Raw genomic sequence first — 14597 nt, forward strand, 5'->3', positions numbered from 1 at the left:
CGCTCCGTGGCCTGTCTCCTTGCGCTGCTACGAGAGAGTGAGAGGGTGCTCTTCGGCTCCATTAAGTTCCCCCTCCTCAACAGGCGCACCGCGCCGTGATTCGATAATCGCTCTTGATGACCTTCTAGCGACAGGTGCGTCCGGAAGCAGACGCCCAAATATGGGCAGCGCCCAGCCATTGGGTCGCTACGTAGCGTCCTTCAATCACCAAGCCCAGTGGTGGCTTGGGGTTGCCACAACTATTATACTTTTGGTATCGCTGTTTGAAAGGACAACACAGAATACACGAGACCTGATGTGAGACAAAACGGAACATGGAGGCAACGGACAAGTTACTTAGTCGCACAGGACTGCGGCCCAAGTTCACTGGGTCACAGGCATTCAGAGCTATAGGAGAGGGAGGGTCGAGTATGACACAAGTAGATTTCCCAGCTTCAGTGGCACATGGTGATTCATCACTGAAGCTCGACTCTAATGGCAGCAGACTGACTCATGAATCACTTAAGATTCCCAAGTAATTTTCTGCCCCGTCCACTTTCTAGAATTCAAATGACTTGGTGGGCCAGTTTTTTTTGTTATATGAAGGTGCATCAAATTAGCACAATTATAGCCTACTGCTGGAAACACTTTAACACAAGCCTAGACTTTCATGAAATAGAAAATGTAATTGTCCATGGCAGAGAAGCGCAACACTCGTTTGTTTAACACAAATAAAAACAGGCTATAACCGAATGGAAACTAGATATGCAGAACCGCTTCAAACATAACAATTAGCATACATTTCAAACACCTTTTTGAAAACGTCAAAACAAGTCTAACAACCAAAATGCTCTTATTATATTAATAATAATATTCGGATCAAGCAGAAACCATGGGATGTGAATTGGAATGTGTCAATGCGAAAAGTGGCATCTTCGCTCAAATTAGTTTTCAAAAGTTCGGCTGATATGATGTTGTGGCGAGGCGGAGGCACTGGTTGAGGTGTTCGTTCGTAATTTTGTTTCTTTGTTGACTTTTGATTAAGTTCATTGTGAAGAAGCCGGACTTGCAGGTGTATGTTGATCCAAACATGGCCAGGAAGAACATTGCCAGCCTTTTGATGTTCTTGAAGGTGGACTCGGACACGATGTTGGACCAGAATTCACAAACTGTCGCATCACGGTGTTGCGCTATCAGCACCTCCTGAAGCGGACAGCTCCACTATTCTCCAGTTGCCCCCTACATGTAACTTTCTCTTTCTCTGTCTCTCTCTCTCTTTTTCCATCTGTCTATCTCTCTTTTTTCCTCCTCCCCTCTTTCTCTCTCTCTCTCTCTCCCCCTCTCTCTCTGTCTTTTTATTTCTTTCTCTCTTTCCAGAGTAATGAAGGTTGGTTCCCAGTATGTGTCCAAAGGTCTCGGTTTCGCAGTGGCCAATAAGAAGGACTTCCTGGAGGAGCTGGAGGATGAGTTTGGTTTGGGAACATCCGATGGAGGAGACCTGCCTTTTGTCACAATCAAGACCCACCTGGGACACAAGTACACCATGAGAGAGGAGTTCACGTGAGTTATTAACCTGTTAAGCCCGATCGGTACCGGTACAAGATTTATTTAACCTCTTAAGCTCGATCCATATTTTCTGAGAATTCTCCTAAAATTACATACCTACGAAAATTGAAGATTGCTCCACTTCTATAAGGTCCATTTGCATGTTCTTCGTATCTAGGGACATCTATGGATCTCGGGGAATGTATTCGCAATGTCCGAAATATTGTGTATGTTACTAGGCTTGAGTAAATTGTAATGAACCAAAGGAGAATATAAATTATTATTATTTAATTTGCCGGTAGAAAAACTGATGGTTGAAAAACTGATCCATGCCTTTATCTCAAGTTGACTTGACTGCTGTAATGCACTCCTTACCGGGCTGGCAAGAAAAACACTGAACAACTCCAACTCATTCAAAACTCTGCAGCTCGGCTATTAACACTTTCAGTGCCCACCACGTGATAAGACGTGTTATCAGCCCAATGCCTGAATGCCCACCACTACAATTAGCGTTTTATTTTTTTATTAGCGATCTGAATTCATATTTCATCAACAGTCTCCCGTTGGTATGCAGCCCCTGTAGGAGCTCAGATGTGAAAAAACCGCCCCCTATCGTCTCCCAAATGGTAATGCACCCTTTTGGAATGGACTCAATGAAAATGGATGAGAAAAGAAAAATCTGGAATCCACATTTTACTTCTCAGGCATGTAACCCGAGCCGATCGGATTCATTGTGGAGCCTCAGAACAGCGTGGAATACATATGTACAGTATGTAGCGTTGGATCAATAAAAGCGATACATTTTTGGAATAGCGATCAGGAATTGGAATGATCTTTTTGGAGAACATCTGATCTGAGGTAAGGAATCTATTTTACAAGTCTTGGGATAATCAGAGTTGTATTCGCTGAGATCTCAGCGTTTGCCTTATGTGTGGTGTGGCTGTTTGTGCGCGATCGCTTTGAGGAAATCGGATAATCGATTTTTCAGATTGCCTATATAGCGTGCATTCGTACACATATACTATCGATAATCTAGCGTTTATTTGAAAACTATTTATAAATAGGCCGAAAGATTACAACGTTTTTGTGTATTCTAGAATATTCCAGAAAAGGGCGATTATCATGGAATATTTATATTTTCTTTGAAAACTAGGGCTTTTCAAAATGCTATAAAACGATGAACCGATAAAAAAAACAATCCGCTTCGACAATGTTGACTGGAAAACGAGTCATTGATAAGCGACGGGCAGATTAGACACATAGCCATAATTCAAAACATAGATTAGGCGTTATTAACGCTAACATTGAAGTGGATGGTGGGCATTCAAGCACTAAATCGAAAGTCTTAACGCCTTAAGCTGTAATGTCCCCCAATTTGGGGACCCTGCTGTTTTTATTATAAATCGATCAATACAGACAGTATTAATTAATGTTGTGTTTCTTTTTCAAATGTATCTAAGAGTAAAGACCATAACCCTATCAAAACAGCGGTCAAAGTGTATATTTTCAGCACTGTTTGTTTTCCGATGTTTTTAAGATTTTCCGAAAATAAGAATTTATCGAAGATTTAACACTGCCATTGGAAAGAGGAGCTTTTTTCCCTATCCATAGATGTATGATTAGGCCATAATAAGGTAATTTATAGTTCATAATTCAATTTTGAATGTATAATTCAAATGGATTATAATTTATTACTGTATCTACAAATACTTCTGTTTAATCATCTTCCCTTTATTCATTTTCTTAGATTTTTTTTTTTACACTTGATCTCAAGAAGGTGCTGAATGAGCTCAGTGAGCGAGGATGCGGCACAATTATAACATGGTGTTATTCACCGGCAAAGATGCAAAAAAAAAATCATAGTTTATATCAGGGGTCGGCAACCTTTTTGACATGGAGTGCCTGTTTGAAATATAGTTGTAACTAGTGTGCCTCAACAATATTCCATGCATCGTATTGTCATTGTTTTAAGAACGCAAGTTGACTTGGTAATACTCACATTTTGAGTAAAAAAATGGCTTTTAACATGTGCAATGTTCAATGAAATAGAAAAATAAATAATAAAATTTGTTGATTAATCCCACTGGTCACAATGGTGACCGTAATAATGTTTTTGTTATAAGGCTCTGCAAATGTTACTGAATGATGTAGCAATGTATTTCCAGCTAAATTGAAATAATAAACAAATAAAGGGTCTCAATTAAATATGTGGTAGTAAAAAGAACCTGTGGGAGGATTTCAACAAGATAAATGCGACAACAGTGCAAAATATTTCACTATAATATTTCAAAGCAAAAAAAAAGAAAACGCTTTTTTTTTTAATTTCTTTTATGCTGCCCCCTGTGCCTATGAAAATGCCCCTGCGTGCCTATGCAGGCACGCGTGCCTAGGGTTGCCTACCCCTGGTTTATATTCTCCTTACTCAAGCCTAGTAACAGACACAAGAGAATACATGGGAATACATACCCCCAGGTCCCTAGATGTTCCTAGATACCAAGAACATGCAAATTGACCTTGTAGAAGTGAAGCAATCTTCCATTTACTTGGACATGTACCTTTAGGTGAAATTTGAAGAAAATAGGGCTACAGCTTAACGGGTATAAAACCAGTCCAGTGTTAACTACTTTGCACTGACTTCCGGTAACATTTAGAATCGATTTTAAGGTCCTCCTCCTTATACAATATACTTTATTTTATTGTCATTATACTTTCGTACAACGGGATTAGGCACTCAAACTTAAGGTGCTGGTTCACACAAGTTATAAAAAATAAACATATCACAATACTATACAAGTATCACGAAAAGCGGTTAGGTGGCCGAGCGGAGATTGCGTTCGTCACCAACCCCGGAGCTGTGAGCTGGATTCGCCTGTTCGAATCCAGCTCACAGCTCCGGGGTTGTCACCAGCTTGGCTGGCCGTCTGCACTAATACAATTGGCTGTATTAGAGGGTGGGAGAAGCTGGCGGGGTGGGTCCGGGTCGTTGTAAACAGCGACTCCTACAGTTCGGTCGGGGCGCCTGCTAAGCGAGGATAGGACTTGAGGGGGATAGTGTGGTCCTCCCACACGCTACGCCCTCTCGATGAGAATCCGCGCTGCCAGGTGAAAAGAAGCGGTGATTGGCTGGACGTGTGTCGGAGGAAGCACGTGGTAGCCTCCACTCTCCCAGATGATCTGACTGTGGGGGGTAAGTGCGCAGCGACCAGGAAGGGACTGGGAATTGGCATACGACTAACATTGGGATGGGAGAAAATCGGAGGAAAATGGAGGGGGAAAAAGATCAATAAAAAAAACAAAACAAGTATCACGAAAAATACATGGCTCTGGGGGGAAAACTGTCTCTTGAGTCTATTGTTTCTGACTCTGATGCACCTGTAATGCCTGCCCATTGGTAACGGGTGGAAGCCAGAGTGTGAGCTGTCCTTTTTATAATGTTCTTTGCTCTGTTGAGACAGCGGGAGTTATGCATGTCCTTCAGGGAGGGGAGGGGGCAGCCGATGATTTTCTATGCTGAGTTTATAACCTTCTGAATCGCCTTCCTGTTGGCTTCCGTGCAGCTGGCGTACCATACTGTTATGCAGCACATCAGCAGCTGGCGTACCATACTGTTATGCAGCACATCAGCAGCTGGCGTACCATACTGTTATGCAGCACATCAGCAGCTGGCGTACCATACTGTTATGCAGCACTTCAGCAGCTGGCGTACCACACTGTTATGCAGCACTTCAGCAGCTGGCGTACCATACTGTTATGCAGCACTTCAGCAGCTGGCGTACCACACTGTTATGCAGCACTTCAGCAGCTGGCGTACCACACTGTTATGCAGCACTTCAGCAGCTGGCGTACCACACTGTTAGGGCATGCGTCCACCTACCGCACATTTTCAGCTGAAAAACGCTGGCAGAACGCTGGTAGTGCTGGGATGGAGCACTTACGCAGAGAGAAAAAAAAAGCTGCGCGTGCCTTTTGTAGCAAGATGACGGAGAGAAAGAAATCTAGCGACAGCCATCTTTTTATCATATTTTACTGCCACGGTTTTGCACATATAGCATATTTTAATACACTTTATTGTATATTAATTATATATATAGTTATTGCCTGACACCACAGTTCGCCCTTTGCTTTTTATTAGCTTTTTATTAGTGTAGTTATTAGTGTATTTGTGCTTTGTCGCAAATCGCAATGACCACCAACCAGCAGACGCTTGCCCTCATACTGCTCCTGTCTCTTGTGGGTAGGCAGGCAGGCAACTCCGGTGTCAGGTTACGAATGTCTCACGAGCGCCACGGCTGTGATTGGTTGTCTGAAAAGACGCTCAGCTCATTGCTCTGAAAAGTTCAGAAGTGTTCAACTTTAAACGCTGGGTGCTGCCGCACAAAAACTGAAAGGCGCTGAAAAAAGAAGCCGACTGCAGCGCATTTCCTATAGGCGGCAGCATGCGGCCGCATACGCTCCCTCCTCATTGGGAACAATTTAAAAAAGACGCTTGCGCCCAGAAATATGCTGTAAATGGACGCGGGCCCTTATGCAGCACTTCAGCAGCTGGTGTACCACACTGTTATGCAGCACTTCAGCAGCTGGCGTACCACACTGTTATGCAGCACTTCAGCAGCTGGCGTACCATACTGTTATGCAGCACTTCAGCAGCCTGCGTACCACACTGTTATGCAGCACTTCAGCAGCCTGCGTACCACACTGTTATGCAGCACTTCAGCAGCTGGCGTACCACACTGTTATGCAGCACTTCAGCAGCCTGCGTACCACACTGTTATGCAGCACTTCATCAGCTGGCATACCACACTGTTAAGCCCTTCCCATAGTCGAGCGGACCGTACACGGAGCAGACTCCCGCGGGCTCAAAGCGGACCCAAAGGGTACTCAAAGCAGACCCAAAGCAGAGTCCAAGTGCGAAGCTCCTATTTTCTGACGCGCGGACATCCGCGGCGCCCACTTGGTGTCACACAAAACGCTGCTCGGGGTCTTTGTTGACCATGACCTGCATTAAATGTGACATCGCACGAGGAGAGTTTGAGATTAGCCCTTGACGCCATCACCATCTTGTGGTAAAAACGATGGCGCAGATAGACGCACAATTTGAGGAGAGACTGGCAAATGAAGTACAGAAATACAGACATTTATATGATACATCACTCCGTGACTATAAAGATTATTATTAAAGCCAGTAAACAGAGCAGCTCTTCTTCATCATCTGATAATGACGCCATAACAGAAGTGTAAACAGCGTGAAAGAATTGTGGGGAAATGTAGTAAACTGGCGCGAGACATGTAGGAAATTGGTCCGTGGAGGTCCGCTGATGTACGATCGACTATGAAAGCTCAATGAGTCCAGTGGACCTCCGCGGAGTCCAGTCCGTGTACGGTCCGCTCAACTATGGGAGGACCTTTATGCAGCACATCAGCAGCTGGCGTACCACACTGTTATGCAGCACTTCAGCAGCTGGCGTACCACACTGTTATGCAGCACAGCAGCAGCTGGCGTACCACACTGTTATGCAGCACAGCAGCAGGCTCTCAGCAGCAGAGCGCTAGAACTAGCAGGTCACCAGCAGCTGCTCCTCCAGGCTGTTTTTCCTCAATACCCTCAAGTGAAGTCTCTGCTGGGTTTTTGTAGATACAGTAGTGAATTTTATCATCCGGACTAAGGATGACCCCTATTAGTCGACTAATCGGTCGAAAGGAGCCGTAGTCGACTGCCAACCTCTTAGTCGAATACAAAACAAATTTAAATAATAATAATATTTATAAAAAAAATATTATTATTATATATTTTTTTTATCATTCTTTCCAAAAGAAAAGAGGCCTAATGGCATGCATACCAGAGGCTAACTGCCTAAGAAAACGGGCACAGAGGCACTGAAAGAGGATTTCACCCATCTAATGAACACAATAGACTAGACAAATATCAAGATGTATCCATCAGTGGACCAATTGCATGCTTTTGCAGAGGACAAGAAACCTTCAGTCGACTCCTTCAGACATTAAGCACCCCCCACAGCCCAAATGGAATGATAAAAAATATATATATATATATTATTTTTTTTGTATTTAATTTTTTTATAATTTTTTAAACAAACATATAAACAAACATGACAACACACAATAAGATATACAAGCATTATTAACAGTGCACATCCAATGAAATCACCATTTAGTTAAATGTCTTATACAGGATATACCCCTAATACCTGCTATCTAATACCCTACACACATATGCTGTTGTGAAGGATCAGATTAAACCGAATATATATATTTATTTATATATATATATTTAATTGTATTTGTATATCGTTTGATATCCCCTGTATATTCCTTGTACAATATGCACTGAATATCCCTTTAGTCTACTAAACAGCCCATAATAGTTTCATTCTACCATTGGACGAGAACCTGGCGCCAGGTTGCCATACCCCTAGGTCCAAGTTCAATCGTGCCGCCTAACATGTCGTGGCAAGCCCCGGTTCCGCGCAGGAATATGTCGGGCGAAATACGAATGGTACTATTTGTTCATAGCGCATATATATATGGCGCAAGTAAAGTAGAACTTCCTTCTAGTCCAGTTCTTTACCCTCCAACAGAGTGACAGACGCAAAAGCCTCCCCACGACGCACGTGTGGTGTAGTAAGGCCTACTTGGCCCAGAATAGGCATTGAGATATCGTGTAGATTAATAATTGAATAGTCATAGTTTGGCACTATACCGTCGAGTTGGACGTATTCTATTAAGCTAATAATAGTCTATTTATGTATGGTGCATCGTTCGGTTAGAGTTCTAAAGTTATCAGTACCCCCATCGTTCCTGACGTTATCTGGACGCTTAACCAGGCTGAGCAGACCCCTAGTGGTGCTTGCATCCGAGGAGCTCCGGGCCAAGAGCGACTGGACCTGTATATTGGATTACTCTACCCGGACGACGGCGAGCCTTCCACGGCTTGGATTATGCTTTGGGTGCTTTGATTATTCCATGGATAAAGGCCAACACTGCGGAGTGTTGGAACTACCCCCCGGAGAGGACTCCAGGTGAGACGGCGCTCTACACCAGTGAGGTCGCCTCACGTCTCTCCGTTGTGGACCGGCAGCTACCGTCCACAGAGGGTCCAGCTGTATTCGTCTGCGGACCGAGGTTCTGTGGGCACCGTGTCCAAGACTTTGGATTCTCCCAAGACACCGTCGGCCAGATGGGATACCGCCAGCGGCTTCTCTAACCCCCCCCTCCTACTGTCTTACAACCAGCGGGACACCCCCCCCCCCCCCCTTAGTGTATCCAGCTATAATCATTTAAGTACCTTCGCTATCGTTTCCTAAATATTCCAGGTTGTATACTTACTCCCTGCGTAACCAGAGATTGGACATTCAATGTTGATTTACCTACGAATACTCATTTGCCATAAAAGTGCATATTTCATATTTCAAATCATAAATGTAATTAAGTGAACGTTGTATATACCTTTTGCTATATTAAACCTTCGATTTGGTACATTTGTGTGGATTCGTTTCATCAGGTGGGAAAGTGTTCATCATACTTATATCATGTACTGGATGGCCAGAAGTTAAAGTACAAGAGGTAGTGGTATTAAATATCATATCTAACAATACAGTCAGGGAATTGTACCCCTCAGTTACAATTGGTCCTTCGAGCCGGAGGGTAACTAGTGTAATATTAATATAGTGTTATTAATATCGAAATGGCCTATGATGAACACTCCACGAAACGATCCTCCTAACCTAGAACGCCCGCGGCGCAGACGACAGACACCTCAGTACTTAGAGGCTTACACTGTCAGTCAACTACCTAGCCTTCGACAAACGGTAAACGCGGTAAAAGTAGAAAGTAAAATTATGTCTGACCTTAACGACCAGGTTTCCCCGACCACAGAGGCCCTAGTAGGTCCTAATGTAACTGACCAAGCTCACGGTGGGGACCAGGAGGGAATTGACATGCCTTTACCCCCCGCCACTACCCAAGAAGTAGTCCCCGACCAGCCCCGGGAGGAAGACAACCCTACAGAGAGAGAACTCTGCACGGAAGAAGAGGAGGAGAGCGCCGAAGAAATAGAGCTCCAGGACTCCCCAACGAGTACCCCCAGGAGCGGCTCACGCAGGAGCGGCTCACCTCCACAACCGCCTTCCCCCGGCGAAGCGGAGAGGGTGCTACAACAGGCGTTCCTCGTCAGCCTGACAGCCTCTACCGAACGCGATCGACTTCAAGCGCAACAACGGAGCGAAGAAGAGCGCATACGCCTGGAGATGAGACGCCTTCAGACGGAAGAGAATATGGCAAGAGACCGGGCAGACACCCAGCGTGCCGCTGCCGGTGCCCAAAGAGACGCAGAGCGCGAACTCGCTCTCATCCAGCGCGAAGCCGAGCGCGACAGACTACAAGCCGAGCGCGACAAGCTACAAGCGCAGCTAATGGAGCAGCTGATCCGCAAGGCAACACCCTCTCCCTCCACCAGGGGTTCAAGGAACTCGTCGAGACAACAGTCAAGGGCAGCGTCACCACAACGAGCAAGCGAACTTGACCAACAGACCGAGCCTAGACCCCCCCGCAGACCCCCTTCCCAGACCGGTCCAAGCGAGACCCAGCTACAAGGAAGGAGCGGCATACACTGCGGAGAAGCTAAATAAACGATTACAGGATCTGGAAGATCTGATAGAGGAAGAAGAGGGAGAGGAGGAGAACCAAGCCCGACGACAGCACAGTACTCCACCGGACCAGCAGGTCCCATACAGTCCAGGCTATACCCCCGCGGCGCTGCGCTACAGACCCCCGACTCTATTCACGGGTGAGCACGACGCACGACCAGCCCCGAGGAACAGCACCTGGACCAGCGGGCCATGGTACCCTGCCAGTACCAGCCCACAGCGAGGCGCAAGAGGGGACTCGCCCAGGAGGTCTCTCCCCCAACGCTCGCCGATGTATCAGCCATCCACGGCGTCATACAATGCCACGCCGTCATTCCCAGACTTCGCCTATGAGAGTCGAGCACAGTACACGGAGCTCCGGATGTGCTTAGAGACAATGATGGTGGATGTCGCTGATGAACGCCACAAGTATGCAATATTACTGAAGCACCTGAAAGTACCGCGAGCGCACAATATAGCGCTAGCCTATGCTACCTCTTCGACCCCATACACAGCGGCCCTTGCAGCGCTGGATCAGAGATATGGACGTATATGGGATTACGTAATCCAAGAGATAAGGCATATTGATCGCCTACCCCCAGCCACAGACAATCGCTCACTAGACGACCTGTCAATCAAAGTGCAGTCCCTGGTGGGGATGCTGGGAGCGCAACGGGAGAAGGGCATGCATGAGCTATACGCCAACTCTAACGTCGAGAGGATTTTGGAGAAGCTGCCACCCGCAAGACAGGAGCGCTTCAGGCGGCAGAGAGATTACCGGGATCCCAACGGCCCCGAGCCATCCCTCCTTGATCTAGCCGACTTCCTGGCGAGAGAAGTCAGCAGCTTACGACTAGATACATTCGGGCGGAGCACGGCAAGCTCCAGAGAGGGACCCAGGAGAATAAATGATGGAAGAAGATCGGTGACTGTCATGCACCAATCAGAGTCAGTACCGAGCAGTAAGAGTCACAGCACCCCCTCGAGAAAAGAGAAGTGGAAGATAGCGTGTCCCTACTGTGAGAAAGAACACTGGCTGTCACAATGTGACCTATTCACAAAGATGAATGCAGAAGAAGTGAGTCAATGGATAAAGTCCAACCGGCGCTGTTATCGATGTGCGCGGCCCCACATGGCAGCCGAATGCCGCCTAAAGAAAAGGTGCAGCCGGTGCGATGGAGCCCATCTAGATATACTACACGATAGTAACGGAAGACGGCCTACACCTGCACCACGGAGCGGCACCAAGGCAAGTGTCATGTACATTGACCCCGCCAGCAGCAGCGGAGCCCAAGTGCTCTTAAAGGTAGTCCGTGTGACATTGAGCTACCAAGATAAAGTCATGGACACTTACGCCGTCCTTGATGACGGGTCAGAGAAGACCCTTCTGCTCGCCTCCGCTGCGACCCAGCTGGGACTGCGGGGGAGCAAGAACGAAATGACGATTCGGACAATAAGAAGAGATTTAAAGACGATAAAGGGCGAGAATGTCTCCTTCACCATTGCAGCAAACGGGCAGCCAGAGCGACGGTACAAGATTACAAATGCTTTCACCAGCCAAGAAATAGGACTATCGCAGTACACCTACCCTGTCACCAAGTTGATGGATAAATATGTGCACCTGCGCCAATTACCTATCCCGCTCATAGACGGCGCTACCCCGACCCTGCTGATAGGCTCCGACCATGCAGAACTCATAGTCCCGATCGACCGGGTCCATACAGGCCCCCGAGGCTGTCCTGCAGCAGTCGAGACCCGCCTAGGGTGGACCCTACAAGGCCCCCTCGCTAAATCTCTCAACCGAACAGCAGCCACTAGCTGCTTCCACTCCAGAACGACAGAAGAAGACACCACTCTCCTGCAGCATGTCGAGAGGCTATGGACCCTAGAGACAATGCCCTTTAAGAACGAAAAGAAAGATATTCGCTCTAAAGAAGACATTTACGCCATCAACCTACTCGAGCAGGGGACAAAGAGAGTCACAGTCGGCGGAGTGATGAGATACGCAACTCCACTCCTGAGGCGAGAGGGAATGCCCACCTTTCACGCAAAGAAAGACGCCACGGAGCGCTATCTATTGAACACGGAGCGGCGCCTAGCCAAAGACCCCGCTCAAGAGAGTGTGTACCGCGCTGAGATTGAGAAGCTAATCACAGCGGGACACGTAACAAAGATTGACATTAAAGAGGCCGATCAGACGACCGAATCATGGTACGTGCCGCATCACAAGGTCCATCACAATGGCAAGGATCGCATTGTGTTTAACTGCAGCTACCAGATCGGATCCCAAAATCTGAATAAAGAGCTCTTGCCCGGCCCCACACTCGGCCCCTCCCTACTAGGCGTGCTACTGCGCTTCCGCCAGGACAAGGTGGCTATCAGCGGGGATATCAAAGGGATGTTCTTGCAGGTGAGACTAGTAGAGAAGGACAAGCCCCTGCTACGGTTCCTATGGAGAGAGAAGATCGGAGATGAGAACCCAGCCATCTACCAGTGGGAAGTACTCCCCTTCGGAACCACATGCAGCCTGTGCTGTGCTACATTTGCACTACAGAAACACGTCACAGAGGACCCAGCAGCAGATGAAGAGGTCCAACACAGTGTGAAGAACAGTTTCTACATGGACAACTGTTTACAAAGCGTTTCGACTCAAGAAGAAGCCGAGGCTCTCCTAATCAAGTTGCGCGCCTCCCTGATCAAAGGCGGCTTTGATCTCAGGCAGTGGGCCAGCAGTGACCCGCACGTATTGCGCAGCCTCTCCTCCGCGGACAAGGCTGCCAGCAGCGAGACCTGGATGGCGACAATCCCAGGAGAAGCACAAGAAATGACACTAGGACTAGTCTGGCGCTTCAAAACAGACTCGCTCCACTATAGACACAAACCCTTGGCTCCAGAGCAGGGAAGGTCGACGGCGATACCGACCACCAGACGGAGTGTGTACAGAACACTCGCCAGACAATATGACCCGTTGGGATGTATTCTACCTTACACCACCAGGGCAAAGATGATTGTACGAGCACTATGGGACAAGGACCAGGGCTGGGACGACCCAATACCCGCACACCTTGCCTCAACATGGAGAGAGTGGGAGACGGAACTCCGCTCACTCCCAGGTGTCAATATACGCCGCAGCTACTTCCCATCCACAGTGAGGCCAGAGACATGCGAGATTGATCTACACGTCTTCAGCGACGCCTCCGAAGTAGCCTACGGATCGGTGGCCTACCTGCGTGCCCAAGAGAAGGGAGGAAAGATACACACTGCCTTCATCCTGGCCCGCTCAAGAATAGCCCCACGTAAGCAACAATCTATCCCACGTCTAGAGCTCTGCGCAGCCCTCGCAGGAGCGCATCTAGCCACGTTAATCCAACGTGAACTCACCATTCCGGTGCACAGAACAATCTTGTGGTCAGATTCCACGACAGTACTCACATGGATCAAGTCTGATTCATGCAGATACAAAGTCTTCGTGGGAGTCAGAGTCACCGAGATTCAAGAGTTAACAGAAGAAGCAAGCTGGCGGTATGTGGACACCAAACACAACCCAGCTGACGTCATCACCCGGGGAATGTCTCTGGATGACCTAACCCGTCGCAACATCTACAGTGACGGACCAGAATTCCTCAAGCTCCCGGAAGGAGATTGGCCTACGCCCACCCCGCGGGAAGCAAGTAACGAGGAGGCTGAGAACAAGAAACCTATGTTCTGTGGACTGAGCACTGTCGCCTCCACAGACCCCAACATAGATGACTGCATTACCCTAGAGAGTGCGCAGCAAAGAACATTCCTGCGGCACCACCCAGAGATTCAGTCCACCACTGACATGTCAGCAGCTGACTACGAAGAAGCAGAACTTCTTCTACTACAACAAGCCCAGAGAGACTCGTTCCCCGATGAGCTAGACTGTCTACAGGGAGGAAACCCCGTCCCATCAGACAGCAGACTGATTCACCTGGCACCAGAGAGTGACGCCCATAATCTCATCAGAGTGGGTGGTCGCCTGCGGAGAGCCCCCGATCTACCAAATGACATTAAGTACCCGATCGTCTTGAACAGCCGACACAAGGTCACAGAGCTGATCATAAAGAAATACGTCTCCAGTGATGTAGCAGATGTCGACCCAGTCACCCCCCGCACACTCCTAATGGGGCGGCTGGACCCCGCGCTACCCCAGACAATGTACAGGCCTGAAGAAGCGAACGGCCGAAGAATGTGGAGGTACAGCCAAGTACTAGCTGACAAGTTTTGGAGCAGCTTCCTACTTCACTACCTACCGTCTCTACAGACCCGCCAGAAGTGGGTAAAAGAGAGAGACAATTTGACAGAAGGAACAGTCGTCATGATTATTGACCAGTCACTACCCAGAGCTATGTGGCCGGCTGGCCGCGTAAGCAAAGTGATCACCGGTGCCGATGGCAAGGTCCGAGCAGC

The 14597-nt window shown here is 47.7% G+C and overlaps 1 protein-coding gene across 1 annotated transcript in view; it reads left to right on the plus strand.

Moving 5' to 3' along the window:
* Window positions 1-14597, plus strand: part of pdia8 (protein disulfide isomerase family A, member 8) — a gene marked incomplete at its 5' end in the record, with an annotated part of 42466 nt that overhangs the window by 11957 nt on the left and 15912 nt on the right. Inside the window, one exon of the mRNA XM_084311995.1 lies at window positions 1357-1539. Within this exon, the coding sequence (XP_084168121.1) occupies window positions 1357-1539 (183 nt within the window). The remainder of the gene's footprint in view (window positions 1-1356; window positions 1540-14597) is intronic.

Source organism: Notolepis coatsorum (assembly GCF_963971535.1).
Source record: "Notolepis coatsorum genome assembly, chromosome: 4".
NCBI lineage: Eukaryota > Metazoa > Chordata > Actinopteri > Aulopiformes > Paralepididae > Notolepis > Notolepis coatsorum.